The following is a 22,664-nucleotide window of genomic DNA, read 5'->3' on the forward strand; positions in this document are numbered from 1 at the left end:
GCTGTTGTCATGAAAATGTATAGGACAGGAAGCCTGATATTCCAAAATAAGTTTATATGAAAAAGACAAATTATATGAAGTATGTGCGTGCACTCTTATTTAACTAAAAATTCTTAAAAATTTCTAAGCTCAAATGGTATGTTGGCAAAGTAATGTTAAAAGTGTAAAGACAGGGGCGCCAGGGTGGCTCAAATGGTTAAGCATCTGCCTTCAGCCCAGGTCATGATCCCAGGGTCCTGGAATCAAGCCCCACATCAGGCTCCCTGCCCTGGCAGGGGGTAGGGAGGGGTCTGCTTTCCCTCTCCGACTCTACTTGCTTGTGTTCCTGCTCTCCCTGTCTCTTCCTGTCAAATAAATTAAAAAAATCTTAAAACAAAGGGGCACCTGGGTGGCTCAGTGGGTTAAGGCCTCTGCCTTCGGCTCGGGTCATGATCCCGGGGTCCTGGGATCGAGCCCCACATTGTGCTCTCTGCTCCGTGGAAAGCCTGCTTCCTTCTCTCTCTCTCTGCCTGCCTCTCCGCCTACTTGTGATCTCTCTCTCTGTCAAATAAATAAATAAATAAAAATCTTAAAAAAAAAAAATCTTAACAAAAAAAAGTGTACAGACAGACAATATAGTGGACACCATAACATGTAAAAATAAAACAAATGTGGATTATGCTGTCATTTTTAATTTTAATAAAATAGATAATTTCATATTACATAGAGAGAAAGTCCATCCACTCATCATTGATAAAATTTTAGAAATATTTTCTATAAAAAGTTTAGTACTTGATTGGGAATGAATCCATTAGAACATGATTTCTATAGATACAGTGTTCCCATCCTCACCCCCATTCGTATTTTGAGAAAATTTAAAAATACAGAAAAGTACAAAAAATAAGACAAGATATCCATATACCACAATCCAGAATTATACAGTATTTTGATATATTTGCTTGCAGTCTGTTTAGTTTTAAAGAGAAATGGATGTTTATATATAAAATTGAAGTCCCCTTTCAACAGTCCCCATCCCATCCCTCCCACACTCATCCCCTTTTCCTTCTCCACTCTTCACAAGCAACCACTATCAAGAGTTTGGTCTGTATCTTCCAATCCATTTCAAAAACATTTTAAAAACATACATACATATAAGTATCCATTACCAATACATAGTACTGAATTTTGTGAGAAAAGTTTTAATTAAAATTTACAAAAATGTCATTGTAATATATGTGTTATTCTGCAACTTCATTTCCCCCTTCAACATAATTTTTGAGATCTCTGCAATACATGTCGATCTCACTTGTTAAATTTTACAGATATACAGTATTTCATCATAAGCATTTCCCATTTTGTTCCCGATGGGTATTTAAGTTGTTTCCAACTTATGGCTACTATAAATCATGCCACAGTAAATAGACTGGTATATATTTTGAAGCATACAAACCCAAAATTCCTAGGTATTCTTGAACTTGTTATAAGGAATGTTTCCCTACTCCCAAGGTCATAACCATTTCAGTATATAGCTTTTTCATATTCCTGTTTTTAATCTCTTGGATCTTACCTCCGTGTACAGTTCATGGTTTGTTTTTTCCTTGAAGAACAGATGACCTCCAAATCATTGTTTATAGTCTCAGTATCTTCTCACCTCCTACTGCCATTTCTATCATATTCTAAATTCTAATAAATGCATAGGTGTTTCCAGAATTATCTTCCATTCTGCTAAATCAATATAGAGGTCTCTTCCTTTCCAATACTTACAACTTGTTTTTTTTATTACATTGGTGAAAATCTCCAGATCTACGCAGACAGCAATAAGAAGCATGTTTACCATTCCCAATTTTAGTGGAAATGCATCTAAAGTTTCAGCATTACCTGCACCATCAGCTTTTTGGTGGGTGCAGGATTTTTATCATACAAATGTCTTTCTCTTCAGTATAAATTCCCTGGTGTCCAGTAACTTTTTCACTTTTGTTTTCCTCCTTTGTGATGCTTTCCTTCTACATGATTACTTCTGATGTGCTATAGAGGCTTAAATTCCTGATGAACGTTTTCCAATTTTTAAGATATTTACAGGGTTTTTAATGAGTATGAATTTTCTGATGTCTAATGTGGTGTGACTTCTGGCTAAAAGCTTTCCCACACTCACTACATTGATAAGGCTTCTTACCTGTGTGTATTCTCAAATGCAGAGCAAGGGTTGAGAACTGAGAGAAAGCTTTCCCACATTCATTACAACCATAGGGTTTCTCACCTGTATGGCTTCTCACATGCACAGTAAGAGATGAACTTTGAGAGAAGGCTTTTCCACATACATTGCATTCGTAAGGTTTATCACCTGAATGAATCCTCACATGCACAATAAGTGATGTTCGCTGAGAGAAGGCTTTTCCACATTCATTACATTCATAGGGTTTCTCTCCAGTGTGAATGTTTTGATGTTTTATGAGGTACTTCTTCTGGCCAAAAGCTGTTCCACATTCACTACATTTAAAGGGTTTCTCTCCAATATGAATTTTCTCATGCTCAGTAAGGTTAGACTTCCCACTGAAGGTTTTTCCACACTCCTTACATACAAAAGGCTTCTCTCCCGTGTGAGTTCTCTGGTGTCTGATGAGGTTTGATTTCTGAATGAAAGCTTTCCCACAATCCTTACACTCAAAAGGTTTCTCTCCAGTGTGAATTTTCTGATGGGTAAGGAGGTTTTCCTTCTGGCTGAAGGATTTTCCACATTCATTACATTCAAAAAGCTTTTCTCCAGTATGGGTATTCTGATGTTTAATGACATACTGCTTTTGGCTAAAGGCTTTTCCACATTCATTACATTCAAAAGGTTTTTCTCTATTATGAAAATGTTCATGTTCGGTGAGATTCGATTTGTGGCTGAAGACTTTCCCACATACTTTACAGGCAAAGGGGGTTCCCCCACTACAAATTCTCTGCTGACTGAGGTGTGACATCTGAATGGAAGCTTTCCCACATTCACAAGGTTTCTCTCCAGTATGAATTTTTTGATGAATGAGGATTTACTTTTGCTTGAAGGTATTTCCACATTTCTTACATCTGAAGGGCCTGTGTATGACCTTTCAAATGTAAAGTAAGGAATAAAATTCAAGAGAAATCTCTATCATACACAGTATATTACAAGCTTTCTCTCCAAGTATAAATTTTCTAATGCTCAATGAGGTTTTGTTATATTCACTGGTTCTTCTCCAGTAAAAATTTTCTTCTGCTCAATGAATCTGTCATCTAGCTAAAGGCTCCTCAGAAACAGGGTTTCTCTCCAGCCTGACTTCTACATTTAATGAGGTGTGGCATGTGAGTGAAAGTTTTTCCACATTCAGTAAATTCATAGGGTTTCTCTCCAGTATAAATGCTGTTTTCAGATGGGGTTCAAACTGTTTTAACCAAAAGCATTTCCACACTTATTTACACTTAAAGGGGGTTATTACCTAAAGAATAAGTTGTGGCAGGATTTCCGAACTAAAATTCTTTCCTACACAAGTCCCCTTGTGATTGTAAGCTAAACAGTATTTCAAACTCTTTCTAGTTAAATTGAAAAAGATGTTGCTGTTAAAAGATACAATGTCTGAGTTCAGAGGAAGTATTTTTCCAATTTTCTTATATTCACTGCTTTTTTTTCCTCAGTCTTTCCTGGAGATGGATGCAACTTGCTTCCCACGTCTTGTTGCCTCTCTATCTGCTCATCATCTTCTCAGGCTTCTTCTAAAATGGAGTACAAAGAATCATCATTTAAAGGAGGTAATTTATAAAAGTGCTTAGTATTGTGGCTGACAAATGGTAAGCCTTGATAATGTTAGCTTTATGTTACCATTATTTATGAATTTTCCCATTACTGGTAATAAAATTTTGGATTGTGCTACTGGGATGAACTATGGAAGCCCACCTCACAGCATGAAAAAATCCTCATGACCAATGTCAACAAATAACTTTTGAGAAGGAAACTTTTGTGGAGGGTATCTGCATAGATAATTAACTTTCATAGGCACACAGAACTTAAGGATTCCCATTTCTTAGTTCAGCAAATTGAATATAACAGACAATGAGGAATTGACAAGTAGGATAAAAAGATGACACAGAATTGAGAAAGTCTAAGAAAAGGATGTCTAAAAAAAGGAAAGGAATTAACCAACAACTTCCTTCCAAAACCCCAATTAAAAAGACAAGAAAAGGGAAGATGGTACAAGTCACAAGCTCACAAGAAAAAATGGATATGACTGGAGATATCAATACACACAGACATTAACAAACTTCCTGATAACATAAGAGCACACAAAAGATTTTCAACACAGCATAGCTGAGAAAGTTTAAGTATATAAAGATCCTGCAGAAGAAGAAGCCAATGTCAAACCAATTTATGCCACAAAATATCAGAAAGACTAAGGAAACGGAGGGAATCAAGTACCTCGAAAGAAATAATAAAGGATGGTAGCTGAAAAAAAGATATAGGTGCGGCTGGAGCACTACCCTCCCAGTAGGACCACGCCTTTGATAAAACAGTAATCATTTTTGGCAGAAATTTAATCAGAGAATCTCCAGGCTCAGGGATATCCAGTAAGAGATGACAAGGGAGAGTGCTACACTGAAATCAATGGGATTAAATCTGTATATAACATGGTGACACCTCCAGGACAGTCTGTAGCTCATGCCAAAAAAGGGCTGGCCATCAGGTATATATACCTGTGAGCAGGGTATAAAAGGCTCCTTCTCTGAAGAACCTGAAAAGCCCATGAAAAACCTCAGTAGGATACCCCTCCAAGATGGTTAACTGTCACCTGTACTCATTTTTTTCTGCCAAAACAAAGGACCTGGACACACCAGGGTTTGTGTGAGTAAAGTGGTATAACCCTTCTGTGGAGACCCTGGACCATAAGGCATTTTGCTTTTTTTTTTTTTTAAAGATTTTATTTTTAAGTAATTTCTACACCCAATGTGGGGCTTGAACTCACAACGCCAAGATCAAAAGTCACACGCCCACCAACTTGAGATAGTCAGGCACCCTATAGCATTTTTTTAAAAAGATTTATTAGAGAGAGACAGAGAATGAGTAGGAGGGGCGCAGGAAGAGGGAGAATAATCTCAAGCAGATACCCTGCTGAGCACAGAGTCTGAAAGGGGGCTTGATGTCACGACCCTGAGATTATGACCTGAGCCAAAACCAAGAATCAAACATGTAATCAACTGTGGCACCCAGGCACCCTATATCCCATAGCATTTTACTTCTGACTCACAGAAACCTACTAGATGACTAGAAGCAACCAGGCATGAAAGAGCTTATGATCACCTTTCAGTGAATCAGTTTTAAACATGAGTGCAGCCAATATTTCACACACATTTGAGGAACCCCTACTAATCAGAAGACAGATCAACATCAAAAGAAAAAACAAGGGGCACCTAGGTGACTCAGTGGGTTAGCTGATCCTCTGCCTTCGGCTCAGGTCATGATTTCAGGGTCCTGGGATCGAGCCCCGCATCGGGCTCTCTGCTCAGCGGGGAGCCTGCTTCCCCCCACCTCTGCCTACTTGTGATCTGTCAAATACATAAGTAAAATCTTTAAAAAAAAAAAAAAAAAAGAAAGAAAGAAAAAGAAAAGAAACTCTTTAGAATATAGGTAAGAACAGTAAACAGCAACAAAACCTAAAACCAATCAGATGATATTTTATGAGTGGAACAAAAATATGGTTCTGTAAAGAAGAAACAAAAAGTTCCTTTGAAATTAATTTAAGATGGGGAGTAGGAAGTTAGACTGTATTCTCATTCATTAATAAAAGTGTCATCTTACTGTAGAAGGACTATAGTATTTCACCCTAGCAAACTCAGGCATGGCCAGCTACTGTTTGGCCAATGAAATATAAGTGCAAGTGACAAGTTATTCCCCAGAAGGAGCTTTAAGAAGCCAAATTCAGGGGCACCTAGCTGGTACAGCTGGTGAAGTATGAGACTCCTGATCTTGGGGATGCAAGTTTGAGCCCTATGTTGGGTGTAGAGATTACCTAAAAGGGCACCTACATGGCTCAGTCAGTTAAACCCTTTGGCTCAGGGTCATGTTCCCAGGGTCCTAGGATGGAGCCCCACATCAGGCTCCCTGCTCGGCAAGGAGATATATGTGCCCCCATGTTCACTGCAGTACTATCTACACCAACTGAGATATGGAAACTATCTAAATGTCCATCAACAGATGAAGAGAAAATATGGTGAATACACACAACGTAGTATCACTCAGCCATAAAAAAGAACAAAATACTACCATTTGCGACAACATGGATGGAACTTGAGGGTATTACAGAAAGTGAAAGAAGTCAGAGAAAGACAAATAATGTATAATCTCTTATATGTGGAATCTTAAACAACAAATCAAGCTCATAGAGAACACACTGATGGTTGAGAGAGGTGGGTTTGGGGTGTGGGCAAAATGGGTGCAAGGGATCAAAGGTAAAACTTCCAGGTTTAAAATAAATCATGGGGATGTAATGTACAGCATGGGAACTACAGTTAGTAATACATATTGCATACGTGGAAGTTGCTAAGAGAGTAATTCCTTAAATGTTCTCATTGGAAGAAAAAAAAGTTCTTTAACCATTTGTGTTGACAGATGGTAACTACAGAGTTATCGTGATCATTTCATAATATACACAAACACAAATTATGCTACAGTGTGTGAGGGGGAATGGGGTAACTTGGCAATGGGCATTAAGGAAGGCACCTGATGTAATCAGCACTGGGTGATATTTGCAACTGATGAATCATTAAATTCTACCTCTGAAATTAGTAACATAACATATGTTAACTAGCTCGAATTTAAATAAAATCCTTTTTAAATAAAATCTTGGGAAAAAAATTATAATATTGTACATCTGAAACTTATATAATGTTGTAGGTGAATTAGACCTCAATTTTTAAAAAAGACAAATTCAGAGCATAAAGCAAGGTAACATATTAGCTGAGTGAAGTAAGTTCCAGAAAACAAAAGGAAAACACTGATTAGAGGAGATACTCAAAGAAAAACACACACACAAAAAGCTTGCTCTCTTGTAAGTCATGAATCTCTAGACTTAAAGGGCACACGCACTACCTTGCACGAAGAATAAAAGATGCATACCTACATGTGTCACCGTGACATTTCAAAAGAAAAAATGAAGAGGCCATTAAAAGAAAACCCTACTATATACGTATATACACACATATATACACATCACCCAACTACACACAGGTATGTATCACCCAAAGAACAGGAATCAGAATGGCACCAAATTTCTCAACAGAAGCACAGGAAGCTAAAAGACAAAATTCTGAGGGAAAATTCTAAGCTTGGCCTACCAATCTAATAAGACAAAGGCATTCTTCAGATATGTAAATGTTAAAAAATTTTTCTCAATGCACTTTTCCTCTCAGGATGCTACATGAGCTCCACCAAATGAGTAGATAGAGAAGGTGATACAGAATGCAAGAAAGATAGAATATAACATAGGGAAAACAAATAAAAAAGTCTTTGATAATGTTGATGAAAAACCACAAGATCAGAGCTAACTATCCGTCAGAGTACAGCCAATTCTGACTAGAACAGAAGAACTAAAATTCTACAGGTAAATCTTCATGGGAAAAAAATGGAAAAAATTTCCCAATGCATTTGACCATGTGTAAACTAGTATTTAGAGGGCTTTTAGCTATTCTAAGGTATCCAAGGGAGTTTATGCAAAATACAGAAAACCAAAACAAAAGTATGACAAATATAAATTCCATGAAAGAAAAAAATAGCATAGTAATAAACAAAATTCTATACATCTACACACATACGTCTACTGTAAATGAAAAGGTAATAGTTGGGGTGCTTGGGTGGGTCAGTGGGTTAAAGCCTCTGCCTTCGGCTCCAGCCCAGCATTGGGCTCTCTGCTCAGCAGGGAGCCTGCTTCCTCCTCTCTCTCTGCCTGCCTCTCTACCTACTTGTGATCTCTGCCTGCCAAATAAATAAATAAAATCTTAAAAAAAAAAGGGTAATAGTTATCTCAAAAAGGTGTCTTAAAGTTAATTTTTTTTTATTTTTTAAAAAAGATTTATTTGCCAGAAAGAAAGAGAGAAACCAAGAGCAAAAGCAGGGGAAAGCACTGGGCAAAGGGAGAGGTAGAAGCAGACTCCCCAACAAGCAGGGAGGCCGATCGGGTACGATCATGACCTGAGCTGAAGGCAGACCCCAACCAACGGAGCCACAGGCATCCCTTCAATTTGAGTTATTATATTAATGACTTCAGTGATTAAAAAAAAAAAAAAAAGAAAGAAAGAAACAAGTCAGACGGTTGTTTATCCTATAAATAGGTAAAATTAAGGTGGGCAAGGCAGACTGGAAAAATAAAAATTGATACTAAAGAGTTACTTCTAACTTCAGAATAAATGAGCCTCTGGGCACCTGGGTGACTCAGTCAGTTAAGTCTCCAGCTCTTGGTTTCTTTTGGCTCTGGTCATGATCTCACCGGTTATAAGATCCAGCCCCACAACGGACTCCGCACTGAGCATGGAGTCTGCTTCAGATTCTTTCTTTCTCTCCCTCTGCTCCTATCCACTTGCACACCTGTACACTGGCATACTCTCTCAAATAAATAAAATCTTTTTAAAAAATGAGTCCTCTCTGGGATTTAATTTCTAAGAAAATGAGGAAAGGCACAATGCGGTGTTCTAGAAGCCACCTCCAGTAAGAGGGAAAAGGGGGAAAAAAATCAAAGCAAAAGATAAGAAAACACTTAGCAAGATAAAGCAACATCTCGGGTCATCAAGGCACCAATCAAGCAGGAGAGAGAATTCCTACAGTGGTGACTCACAAGACATAAATAGATCCTTTCTTCTAAAATGTTAAAATAAGAACATCTCTGCCCACTTTTCACATCTGTGAAGGATAAAGAAAAACAGGGGGAAAAAGCGAGGAAAAACTGCACTGTTGAGAAGAGTAGGAAGTAGCTATAATTCTAATGTCTAAGAGGATTGTTAGCAGGCATCAGCCACTGTCGCTGTTTTTAGGAAGGGTTCTGAGGCACAACACTCTCCAAAAACTTAAGGCATAGCCTCAAGGGAATCACTGGAATGTAGGTTGGATACCAAAGACTTGGTGGACCCACCAGCATCCCTAAGTGGTAGGAAGGAAATACAGAGACACCCTGAGCGAATTAAGCTGCTTATAAGTACAGAAGAACAGAAGATCACAACCTTCTCCCTAAATTCTTGACTTGTGTATCTAACTACCTATATGAATATGCACTAAAATGATTAGCAAACATCACAATCAATAACTCCAAAATATACCTCTTGATCTATTTCTGAAATTTCTTGAAGTCTTCCTATCTCCGGGAAATGTTAAACTCCTTCTCTTCTAGTTAAAACCCCAGAATTGAGTCTGATTCCTCTTTCTCTTATAAAAAAATACAACCAAGGGCACCTGAGTGGCTCAGTGGGTTAAAGCTTCTGCCTTTGGCTCATGATCCCAGGGTCGTGGGATTGAGCCCCACATCAAGCTCTCTGCTCAGCAGGGAGCCTGCTTCCTCCTCTCTCTCTGCCTGCCTCTCTGCCTACTTGTGATCTCTGTCTGTCAAATAAAATCTTAAAAAATAAATAAATAAAAATTTAAAAATACAACCTAAAAAAATACATAAATAAAAATAAACCTGTATCAGCCAGCTGTTTCTTGAAAATATCTGAAGAATCTGAGGCACCTGGGTGACTCAGGGTCTGCCTCCAACTCAGGTCATGATCCCAGGGTCCTGAGATGGAGCGCTACATCAGGCTCCCTGCTTCTACCCGTGATCTCTCTCTTGCTTTCTCTGTCAAATAAATAAAATCTTCAAAAAATAAGTATGTGTATATATATATACATATATATATGTGTATCTTAAGAATCTGACTCACCACTAGCAATACTATCATTTTCTTACGTAGATTACTGCAATAGTCTGATTATCTCCTAGCCTTGTTCCCATATACCTTATTTTCTATACACCAGCCAAAATATAATTCTAACCTTATCATTCCTCTATGCCAAACCCTTTGATGGTCTCCCAAATCACTCAGAATAAAGACCAGGCCTATTACCTAACCAAACCTTTTCTTGCTCATTTTGCGTGAGCCTACTCTGCCCTGGTCAGTATTTCTAAAACAGCAAGTTCCAGCCTCAGGGCTTTCATCACTTTTTGTTCCTTCAGGCTGAATGTTCTTCCATCAAATATAACATGCCTCATTTGCACATGCTAAAGCTCTTTTTTTTTTTTTTTTAAAGTCACCCTTTTAGTGAGACCTTTCCCTGATCAACTGATTTAAGATTATAACCACCAATTGGCCTTCTCTATGTTGTTTTTCCTTCCTTTTTCTCCAGAGCACTACCACCATCTGATAGAATATATATTTTTACTTATTTACTCACAGTGTGTCTTCCTCAGGAGGGAGGAATTTTTGAAAATTTTATCAATGACATCTCCTTAGTAACTGAAATGGTACCTAGTATCATTCAAAAAATACTTATCAACTATATGAATATACTACATTGATAGAAATGATAGTTGGTTTACTTATGCTTATTTCTGTCAAATCTATAAATAAATGTACTTTGACTCAGCATTTCCACTGAGGATGAATCACTATATAGCTGTTATCTATTTTATCTCTGCAAAGCAATATAAACAAGTACATATGCACTCGTGTATTCAAAAGCATACATCTGCAAACCACCTAAATGTCCATAAATAGGAAGACAGGTTAAATAAAATGTATTGGTAAGAGTCTCTTCCAAAAAAACAAAAACTATGGACACAACATAATACATACTATCATTTATATGAAAAGGAAAAATGAGGGCTTACATACATATATAGTCATATTTACAGCACAGATATGCTGCTTTATTTATAGGCTACCTCAAGAAGGCTACATGTGAAACTCTTAAAAATGACTGCATCTTTGAAAAAAATCTATAGGACTAAAGGTAAGTGATAAGAGACTTTCTCAGTGTACACCTTGATATTCAACAATGTTACAAGCTTGGGCACCTGGGTGGCTCAGTGGGTTAGGCCTCTGATCGTTAGGTTGTTATCTCGGGGTCCTGGGATCGAGTTCCGCATCGGGCTCTCTGCTCTGTGCAGAGCCTGCTTCCTCGCTCTCTCTCTCTTCCCTCTCTGCCTGCCTGTCTGCCTACTTGTGATCTCTGTCAAATAAATAAAATCTAAAAAAAAAACCAAACATGTTACAAGCTCATGTTAGTATACTAAAAAACAAATACAGGGGCACCTGGGTGGCTCAGTCGGTTAAGTGCTGCGTTCAGCTCAGATCATGGTCTCAGGATCCTGGGATGGAGTCCCGTATCCAGCTCCTTGCTCAGTGGGGAGCCTGCTTCTCCCTCTGCCTCTGCCTGCCACTCTACCTGCGTGTGCGTTCTCTCTCTGGCAAATAAATAAAAAGCTTTTAAGAAAATAAAAAAGTAAAAAATAAAAACCAAAAACAGACTCTTAACATTTATATGCACATACAGCAGCAAAGGGCAGAACTGATTTCTAAGGCAACAACTTCTGAAAGAGATATATGTGTGGGTGGAAAAGAAAGGAAGGCAGGAGTTTGTTGATGTGTAATGGGGGAGAAGTGGGATAAGCAGACAAGAGGAAGCATGATTACAGACGTAAATCATAATTCAGAGGCATTTAGCCACTGAAAGAATGAAAGAAGGTGGCAAGTAATAAAAAGGAACCTAAATGTCAGACTATATGTAAAAAGACTTTTTTTTTTTAAGATTTTATTTATTTATTTGACAGAAAGAGATCACAAGTAGGCAGAGAGGCAGGCAGAGAGAGATGGGGAAGCAGCCTTCCCACTGAGTAGAGCACCTGCTGTGGGGCTTGATCCCAGCACCTTGGGATAATGACCTGAGCTGAAGGCAGAGGCTTTAACCCACTGAGTCACTCAGGCACCCCAAAAAGGATGTTTTTTAAATCTTTAAAAATTATTTATTTCTTTATAAAGATTTATTTGACAGAAAGAGATCACAAGTAGGCAGAAAGAATACAATGCTGAGCAGAGAGCCCGATGTAGGGCTCTATCCCAAGACCCTGAGATCATGACCTGAGCCACCCAGGTGCCCAAGACTTTAAAAAAAAAAAAAAAAGATATTATTTATTTGACAGAGAGACAGTGAGAGAGGAAACACAAGCAGGGGGAGAGGGAGAAGCAGGCTTCCCGCAGAGCAAGGAGCCAGATGCTGGGCTTGATCCCAGGACCCTGGGATCTTGACCTGAGACAAAGGCAGATGCCTAAAGACTGAGCCACCCAGGCGCGCCTCAACACTTAAAACTTACAAAAGGCAACGCATGAGGAAAAAAATATACAAATTGGGAGGTATGAATGAGAGAAAAATCACACAGCAGTAATACAAATAAAGTGTGAAATCCTGACATCCAGAACGGAGTTAAGAGGGGCATCTAAAAAATCTGATTAAACAATGCAGTACTGAAGCAGCAAAAATGACTGTAAATATAAGCCAGCTAGCTAAAGAATTCATAACAAGTAAATACTCCCAAGTCTAGGGCCTATAAGAAAATGTCCCTGAGTATTTCAAAGGTGTCAATGCTGCCTGACCAACGGTGACCTGCCTTGCCATTCACTCACCTGAACAAATTTCCTTCCCACTTGGTTCTCCACCATCCAGTGTCTTCTTATTCCAACACAGGATCAGATACAGTTTGGTCAGTTTATAACCTGCTTTTGGGGAAATGACACAGTACTAGAATGTTAATGCTGGGGGCCAAAGTACCATCCTAGAACTAAGGCTGAGCCCAGGGGCCTCCAGGCCTTCTCAATGATGAGGAAGGTACAGTTTGCAGGAGCACAAGGAAGTGGCCCTGTGAAAAAGAAGGAAGTAATGACCTTTTGCCTTAGAGATTAATGCACACACAATTATAATAAGCAAAGGAACGAGGACTACCTGAAACTTGAATTTCAAAGCCATACTCATTAAATCATTTATATTTCCAGAAATGGGGTAAAAAAAAAAAAGAGAGAATTATTTCTCAGAATTTTATTTATACAGGAAAGCTGTTCATACCTTATATGACTGGTTGCTACTGTTCTGTACCATCACATTTATACCTAGTTCCTGACTGGATTTTAACCATGCTATTATTCCTGGATGATTTTAATACTCACATAATGACAATAGCCGTAGATGCCTACGGTGAACTAAGTCACCAGAATACAATGCATAGGAAATTGTTCTTACAGTATTCAGGAATAAAGCTGCAAAAAGTTTCCCCAGAGCCCTAATATTTACTTTGTACTATAATCTATGTATCAGATGGGTGTGGTGCAAAAACAATGAATACTGTCACAGTGAAAATAAAAATAAATAAATAAACAAACAAACAAACTATATCAGAAATACATTCATTCATTCAAAAAACATTTCTAAGGACATTATCGGGACAACTGACAAAATTTGAACATGGATTTTATTTTTTTTTTAAAGACTTTATTTATTTATTTGACAGATAGAGATCACAAGTAGGCAGAGAAGCAGGCAGAGGGAGAGGAGGAAGCAGGCTCCCCGCTGAGCAGAGAGCCCGATGCAGGGATTCCATCCCAGGACCCTGGGATCATGACCTGAGCTGAAGGCAGAGGCTTTAACCCACTGAGCCACCCAGGCGCCCCTGAACATGGATTTTATGTTAAATAATAGCAATGTGTTGATGTTAAAAAAATTTTTTTAAAGATTTTATTTATTTATTTGACAGAGAGAGATCACAGTAGACAGAGAGGCAGGCAGAGAGAGCGAGAAGGAAGCAGGCTCCCTGCTGAGCAGAGAGCCTGATGCGGGACTCGATCCCAGGACCCTGAGATCATGACCCGAGCCAAAGGCAGCGGCTTAATCCACTGAGCCACCCAGGCGCCCCGATGTTAAAATTTTTTTTAAAGATTTTATTTATTTGACAGAGAGAGATCACAAGTAGGCAGAGAGGCAGGCAGTGAAAGAGGGGGGAAGCAGGGTCCTTGCTGAGCAGAGAACCCAACACACTGCTCCATCCCAGGACCCTGAGACCATGACCTGAGCCAAAGGCAGAGGCTTAACCCACTAAGCCACCAAGGCAACCCGATGTTAAAAATTTTCTGATTTTGGGGCGCCTGGGTGGCTCAGTGGGTTGGGCCGCTGCCTTCGGCTCAGGTCATGATCTCAGGGTCCTGGGATCGAGTCCCGCATCGGGCTCTCTGCTCATCAGGGAGCCTGCTTCCCTCTCTCTCTCTCTCTGCCTGCCTCTCCATCTACTTGTGATTTCTCTCTGTCAAATAAATAAATAAAATCTTTAAAAAAAAAAAAATTTCTGATTTTGTTTACCATACCATGGTTATGAAAAACAAGTCCTTGTTCTTAGAAAATTGGCGCTCAAGTACTTATAAAGGAAGCACATATGCAACTTAGTCTAGGAAGCACCAATGCAACTTAGTCTCAATTGGCTCAAAAAAAAATTATACGCAAAAATATCTGGACAAAGAAAGTAGGAAAAAGCAAAAAAACAAAACATAAATGGTAAATTTGGGTAAAGGATATATGGGACTTTCTAAACTAATTCAACTTTTCTTTAAAGTCGAAATCATATAAAAAAAGCAAAATCCTAAAAACCTGAGTTGCTACTATGCAAATACACATTATCATACATATCATACACTATCATACTAACATACTATGTATGTTGAAGAAGCTAGGTTACCAATTTTTGTGCTGGGGTGTGGCAGAGATGGAGGGCTTAGAACATAATTTTAACAGTAATGTAGGGGCACCTGGATGGCACAGTCATTAAATGTCTGCCTTCGGTTCAGGTCACGATCCCAGGAGCCCCGCATCAGGCTCCCTGCCCTGTGGGAAGCCTGCTTCTCCCTCTCTCACTCCCCCTTCTTCTGTTCCCTCTCTCGCTGTGTTTCTACCAAATAAATAAATAAAATCTTTTAATAAACAAACAAACAAACAGTAATGTACCTAGAGAGAAATAGGAAAGGGTTAGTTTCCTGAAGACAATCTGCAGGGGAAAGATCAAGTTTGATATTCTATTCAAGTTTGATATCCAGAGTGTCAGGTTTTTGAGCAACATGCAGGCAGGTATATTTATTAGGCAACTGCACACAGACATAATGTGCTCATAACAGGCCTAGAAAACCCAGGAGGGAAACAGGAATTTACCAGCTGTGAGAATATCAGTGCTGCTGAAGACATAGGTGGAATGTGACTATGACTGCTTAGAGATATGAAGGAGATAGTCAAGGACAAAATCCTAGGAACACCCAACAGTTAAAGAGACAAGGAAAGGTTTCAAAGGAGCATGGTGGCTGCTTAGTTTTGAATCTTTCAAGTTACTTCTTCTGAAAACTATACAAAATATCAAGAATAATGGGGGTGGTGGGTGGCCAATACACACTATTATTTTTCATAAACTAGCAGAAAGAATTTGTTCACTCTAAATTATATAAGTGTTAGCCCCAAATACCCAAAATAGCAGATCCAGTGCAGGAACCACAACAGTATGGTATGCACAGCAAGAAAGATTACATAACTGTGAGCAGTCTTTGAAATAACAGATCTCAGAAATAATTAGCAAATATTCATTCTCAGAATGACAGTTGAGTATGAACTGCTGCAGCTGAGTCTAACAATGAACAACACAACTAGGGACCAAAAAAGCCCTCCCAAACTCCATGTACCAAAGGCAGACCCCAACAAGAGGCCTAAACAGGAAGTTGCCAAGAAGCCTAGAAGAACTGGGAATGCTTTGAGGGATTCCAAGAACTTAAAAAGCTCAGATTTCTGCAGCTAATATTTCTTTACTGAATGAGTAGGCCTCACCCTAAAGGGAACTAATAAAAGCAAGACTTAGATTAAACAGAAAAGGACTGCCGAGAAACCAGAAGTATGCTTAAAAAGTACTTGGGAGTACGGTGTCCCCAGATTTAGCAACATCCCCAGATTTAGCAACTTCTAAGTGAATGTATCATTCTGGAAGGCAAGTACTGTGAAGAAATATGGGAAACAGGGAGATGCAGATAGAAGTCAACCAGGTTAAGGCCAATGAGCCAAAGGAGGTGAAGAACTCCTTTGCTTTAAACACCAAAAAGAGGTGTAGGAGCTCTGAAGCACAGAATACTACTGTTTCCTTTTTCCTGTTAATGGTCTCAAAAAACTCTCTCATACAAACATGAGTAAACAAAATAATTTGTCTGTGTCCATACAAATATAGTACAAGAAAAACAGTGAAAGCAAACAGCACAATTTTCAAACAGCTGAGTAAGCTCACATGAAAAGTACTGCCACAAAGGAAGAAAATGAAAACAAAATGAAATTTTTAGAACTTTAAGAAGCAAGCCATATAAAGAACACAATGATAAAAACAGACCCTTTACTATAGAGAACAAACTGAGGGTTGCTGGAGAGGAGGTGGGTGAGGGAATGGGTTAAATGGGTGATGGGTATTAAGGAGATCATTTGTTGTAACGAGCACTGGGTGTTACAGGTAAGTGATGAATCACTAAATTCTACTTCTGAAACTAATATTACATTTTATGTTAACTAACTGGAATTTAAACAAAAACCTGAAATTACAAAAAAAGTTAATAAAAAAAGAATACAATGATAAAGAAACTGAGTGAAGTAAAGGTCACTCAAAGAGGGAATGAAAAGAAAACAAAAGTAAGAATGGACATTTTGGGGTGCCTGGCTAGCTCAGTCAGTAGGGCATATGATTTCAAGGTTGGGAGTTCAGGCCCCATGCTGGCTGTAGATATCACTTAGAAATAAAATCTTAAAAAAAAAAAAAAATAAGAGATCTTACTAGACACCTTATTTTGTTCTGTTTTTTTTTTTTTTTCTTTTTTTTTAAGACTACAGTATTAGAGTTTGGGGGGGATTTTTGGTTTCCTTGATTAATGTGATCTTTCCTGGTTGTTTTTTTTTTATCTGAAGCATAGCAGCAGCCTCAGCCTTACACTTTTTGTTTCTACTCACATCCCCAGAGTTGCAGGCAGCACGGGTAACACATATATAGGTAATCATGTATCTGACCACAGAAGCCAACATCTTATCCAATGCAAAAACATTGGGGGAGCTTCTATCACATTCTAATAAAAATAAGGATACCCACTGTCTAAAGTATTATATAAATGTAAAAAATAATCCAGTAAATTAAGCTGGAAATAAAACTAATTTATAGAAATCAATAACTTTCTCATACACCAAAAACAATGACTCCATTTACAACAGCAATAGAAAAGATAAAGTACCTAGAAATAAACTTAGTAAGGAGGTCCAAAACCTGAATGAAAAAAAAATTTAAACACTCCAGAAGACCCAAAAAGAAACGGGAATATATAAAATATATATCATGCATGGACAATATTTAACATCATAAAGATCTAATGTCCCTTTCCAAGTTATTATATAAATTTAGTGCAATACCAATAAAAACAAGCTTTCCCCCTCCTAGAACTAGACAAGTTAACTCTAAGGTTTACACAGAAAAATAAATAAGCAAGGGGGCGCGCCTGGGTGGCTCAGTCAGTTGTGTGTCTGACTCTTGATTTTGGCTCAGGTCAAGATCTCAGGATCCTGAGACTGGGCTCCATACTCAGCGGGGAGTCTGCTTGAGAGTCTGCTTGAGATTCCACACACCCCGCCCCGCCGCCAAGCATGCAGGTGTGCACGCACTCTCTTGCAAATAAATAAAATCTTTTTTTTTTTTTTTTTTTTTTTTTTTAAGATTTTATTTATTTATTTGACAGAGAGAGATCACAAGTAGGCAGAGAGGCAGGCAGAGAGAGAGAGGAGGAAGCAGGCTCCCTGCCGAGCAGAGAGCCCGATGCGGGACTCGATCCCAGGACCCTGAGATCATGACCCGAGCCGAAGGCAGCGGCTTAACCCACTGAGCCACCCAGGCGCCCGCAAATAAATAAAATCTTAAAAAAAAAAAAAAAAAAAAAAAAAGCTAGGAAACTCTGTAAAGAACAAACAATAACATATTAGCAACACCAAAACTGTAAAGCTTCAACAATAAAAAAATATTGGTGTATGAATACAGACTGGAAGATGGATGAGACTATAAACTCCAGAAACAGACCAAATACATGTGAGAATTTATTATTTGATCAAAATGGAATTTCAAAATAGTAAACTTAAAAGACAAATAATGATGCTTACAAGTCAGAAAAATTTGAGGTTTGTAATCAAATAAATGTAAAGGGTTTTTTTTTTAAGGTTATATATATTTATTTGAGAGAGAGAGACACACTGAGAAGGAACACAAGCAAGGGAAGTGGAACAGGGAGAAGCAGAAGCAGGCTTTCTGCTATGCAGGGAGCCTGACACAGGACTCCATCCCAGAACCCTGAGATGATGACCTGAGCCAAAGCAGACACTTAAAGACTGAGCCACCCAGGCGCCCTGAGGAATTTTAAAAACCAGGAAATCTTTACTTTTTAACCCTTAAAGAAACTGATATAGCCAAGGATTATTTATGTGTTGAAACCATCCATTAAATCAATGGGGAATGAACATTCATATGGTACCAAAGTAAATCATACAGATTTCATTTAATAAGTGGAGCTGGAAGAACTGTGTAGCCCACTGGTCGAGAAGGGAAAAATATAATCACTAATGATGGACCAGTCAAATCACAAGTTTCTCCTGAGTTATGCCATTTGAATATCATCTCTGATGTACTCTGGCCAAAAGTTATTAACTGGGATTTTTAAAAAACATCATCAGAGGTTCCAAATTACAACTCTGAGAAAGTAACCATCACATAAATCAAAGAACATTCTCATGAAAAAGATAATAATGTGTTTCTAAAGATGAATCTAACTTAAACACAGAAATCTAACTTCCTGGGGTGCCTGGGTGGCTCAGTGGGTTAAGCCTTCGGTTCAGGTCATGATCTCTGGGTCCTGGGATGAGTCCCGCATTGGGCTCTTTGCTCAGCAGGGAGCCTGCTTCCCCTCTGTCTCTGCCTGCCTCTCTCTCTACTTATGATCTCTATCAAATAAATAAATAAAAATTTTTTTAAATTTAAATTTTTATTTTTATTTATTTTTTTTTAAAGATTTTTTATTTTTTATAAACATATATTTTTATCCCCAGGGGTACAGGTCTGTGAATCACCAGGTTTACACACTTCACAGCACTCACCAAAGCACATACCCTCCCCAATGTCCATAATCCCACCCCCTTCTCCCAACCCCCCTCACCCCAGCAACCCTCAGTTTGTTTTGTGAGATTAAGAGTCACTTATGGTTTGTCTCCCTCCTGATTCCATCTTGTTTCATTGATTCTTCTTCTACCCACTAAATAAAATCTTTAATAAAAAAAAAAAAAAAAAAAAAACTAACTCCCTCATTCCAGTTATAAAAGGAAATGTCAAAAAAAGGTTTAAAATGGAAATAAAAAAGAACATCTATATCTATATATCTGAATCTTTCAGAAATTTCTACCAGAAATAGTACAAATGGCTGTACTATTATTCCTTAGGTAATAATACTATTTATCGAGTACTTACTACATACCAGGCACTATTCTTTAGAACTTAAAAATCATTAATCTACACAACCAACCACCCTGTGAATTAGATACTATTATTTTCTCTATATCAGTAAATGAGAAACAGGCATATGCTTAAGTACATCAAGATACAAAGTGCAAAGGAAGGAATTAATAGCAGTCTGGCTCCATGGCCCATGGCCCCTTAAAAAACAAAAACAAAGGGGCGCCTAGGTGGCTCAGTGGGTTAAAGCCTCTGCCTTCAGCTCAGGTCATGATACCAGGGTCCTGAGATAGAGCCCCGCCATCAGACTCTCTGCTCAGCAGGGAGCCTGCTTCCCCTCCTTCTCTCTCTGCCTGCTTGTGATCTCTGTCAAATATATAAATAAAAATCTTAAAAAAAAAAAACACCAAAAAACCAAAACAAAACCCCACAAAAAACAAAAAAAGAAAAAAAACTTAACTTTTAAATACTAAATTCATATACTTAGAAAACCAGCATAAAAAGTTATTTACCAGGGCACTGGGGATCCCAGGGTCCTCCATCCAGCTCCCTGTTGCTTCTGCCTCTCTCTCTGCCCCCAACCCCTACTTGTGCGCGCGATTGCTCTCTCTCTCATAAATAATCTTTAAGAAAAAAGAAAGAAAAAAAAAGGAAGCTATCTGTCTTTGCCCTATCTCAGTACAACAACCCCAAACAGAGATAGCCACTTCCATCAGTTTCTTGCCTATCTTTTGAGTTTTCTAATGGAAACAAATACAAACATTTATTATTTCTGCCCCTTCTTACTTCAAATGAAGCATACCATACATTTGCCATCTTGCTTTTTTCACTGAACAATACATTTTAGAGTTATTTCAGTGTCAATATATAGAAAGCTTCCTCCTCATTCTTTTGTATACTTGTGTATTACTCTGTTGTATAAATGAACCTAATTTTATCCAACTAATCTCCTAGTGATGGCCAATCTTTACCTATGCTAAACACTGCTGCAATGAGCAACCTCACACCTGTATCATTTCATACATATGCGGGTACATTTGTAGGATTATTTCCAGATGTGAAATAGCCATGTCAAAAAGAAAATACATTTTAATTAGAGATGCTGCCAAATTTCCCTTCATTGGCCTGCTTCATGCAAACACCAATACAATTTTAATTTCTAGAGATTTATATTTTAAAATATGTTACCACTAGATGGATCGATCTAGAGAGTATAATGCTAAGCGAAGTAAGTCAGTCAGGGAAAGACAAATAGCATATGATTTCACTCGTGTGGAATCTAAGAAACGAACAAAGGAAAAAAAAAAAAAAAAGACAAACCAAAAAAACAGACTCTTAACTATAGGGAACAAACAGATGGTTACCAGAGGGGAAGTGGGTGGGTAGGGGGAAGGGTGAAACAACTGAAAGGAATTAAGAGTACACTTGTTTTGATGAGCACTGAATAATATATAGAACTGTTAAATCACTATACTGTATACTTGAAACACATAACAGTGTATGTTAACTATACTGGAATTGAAATTCAAAAAAACAAAAGACAAAAAAACATTAGCGCCGGCCTCCCACTTCCCCACATCCAACTGCTTTTCTTTTTCAGAGTTTTACGGGCTATTCTAGCTTATTTTTCCATATGAAATCCATAATCAGTTTATCTAATTCCCCCCCACCAAAAAAACTGTAGATGCTTTTATTAGGATCACACTGAATTAATAAATTTACTTAAATCTGCACACGCTTCTTTTTGACGTCTCCCTATTGAAAAACATGGTGTATCTATTTGATATCTCCTGCTATGCCTCTCAACACTTTTTAGAGTTCTTTTCTAATAGTTTTGCATACTGCTTATTTCTCATTTTTATTGCTATTGTAAATAGTTTCCTACTATGTCTCCTAACTGGCTGTTGTCTATTTGAAGACTGTTGATTTGTAAATATTAAATTGGTACCCAATTAACTTAACTCTTATTTTTTTTAAATTGTTAGGGATGGCAGTAGGGATTCCTTAGAAAAACCGTTTTTGCAGACAGGAGTTAACGGTCTTTGTTACTTCACAAAATCCCGGGCTTTCTGTGCTATTTAACGCTGTTGCTCAAAGTGCAACGTCGATATTTTATCTAGGATTTAACAGCAGCCCTATTAAAATACCCTTTAGATCAGAAGATTTGAGATCGTCTGAAGCTCTTCCACCAACAAAAAGTGCCTTCGAATAGTCTTGTTTGCTTAAAAAAGAAGAAACAACGGTGATCTGTATTCTACTTCAATTAAAAGTAAATGCATTTTATATAAAAATTCACTTTTAAATCATTTATCATTAAGCTTCCCCCCACTTCAAATAATCAAATAAAAAACATTCCACGAAGATGGCACCGTTATTATCAGCACTTTCGACAAGGGAAGTGCGGCTCGCTAATTATTACCTCAATACTAGTCTCCTACATCTCCCTCTCAGATGCAGCCATACACAATCCTGCACTCACAGTTTCTCACTCAATAATCCCAACATCCAAACTTGCGGGCAAACTCAGGGTCACACACGCTCGAACCCTCCTCAGAAACCCCCACCCCCACCCCGCATGTAGGCCAGAAGCTCTTAAACCCACTTCTCATCCCCGCGCCGCGCCCCAACAAATCCAGAATCCTCCCTTTCAACCTCCCCGACCCGACCGGCCCAAGACGCCCACATCCCACCTCCTACTTTCGCGCCACGTGGACCCAGGGGCCGGACTGACCCGCGGACAAAGACCAAAATGTCCACTCGGCGCGCTGCGCCTGCGCACTCCGAGGGCGAGCGAACACTCCCAGAAGTCTCTGCGACGCGGCCCTCACGGTCACCGTGGCCAGGCCTAGCCTGGTATTTGATTACCTTCTGTCTACAGCAACGCCGCTTTTCCGGCCTTGAACTACATTTCCCTTTAGGCTTTGCTGGTCAGCACTCTGTCCCACACGAACTTGGCTGCCTCTTCCAGTAATTATGGGGCTCTAAGGGTGAGTCGTCCTGCTTTAGAAGAAAATCAGCTGAAGCCTGGTGGGAGGTCTGGAGCAGGGACTCCGTCTTTGAAGCTCCCCCAGCCGCAGTGTCAAACGGCCAAACTCAGGCTCCGCCGTATGGGGACGCCATCTTATCTGCGTC

At 38.7% G+C, this 22,664-nt stretch overlaps 1 protein-coding gene across 8 annotated transcripts; it reads right to left on the bottom strand.

Annotated features, from left to right (window-relative positions):
* Nucleotides 1–653: 653 nt before the first annotated feature.
* ZNF146 (zinc finger protein 146) lies at nt 654–22,655 on the bottom strand. Of its 8 annotated transcripts, none has more exons than XM_059383552.1 (4): nt 22,223–22,383; nt 12,631–12,723; nt 11,263–11,414; nt 654–3,708 (listed from the first exon to the last, which is right to left on the bottom strand). In XM_059383552.1, the coding sequence occupies exon 4, from the start codon at nt 2,940–2,942 to the stop codon at nt 2,064–2,066; it is 879 nt and encodes a 292-aa protein (XP_059239535.1). In that variant the 5' UTR covers nt 2,943–3,708; nt 11,263–11,414; nt 12,631–12,723; nt 22,223–22,383; the 3' UTR covers nt 654–2,063. The 8 variants fall into 8 exon arrangements, with proteins under 8 accessions (XP_059239535.1, XP_059239532.1, XP_059239533.1 ...); XM_059383549.1 differs by lacking the exon at nt 11,263–11,414 and adding an exon at nt 21,680–21,753; XM_059383550.1 differs by lacking the exons at nt 11,263–11,414; nt 22,223–22,383 and adding an exon at nt 22,398–22,655 and having other exon boundaries at nt 12,631–12,720.
* Nucleotides 22,656–22,664: the final 9 nt, after the last annotated feature.

This window comes from Mustela nigripes, chromosome 17 (genome assembly GCF_022355385.1).
Source record: "Mustela nigripes isolate SB6536 chromosome 17, MUSNIG.SB6536, whole genome shotgun sequence".
Taxonomy (NCBI): Eukaryota; Metazoa; Chordata; class Mammalia; order Carnivora; family Mustelidae; genus Mustela; species Mustela nigripes.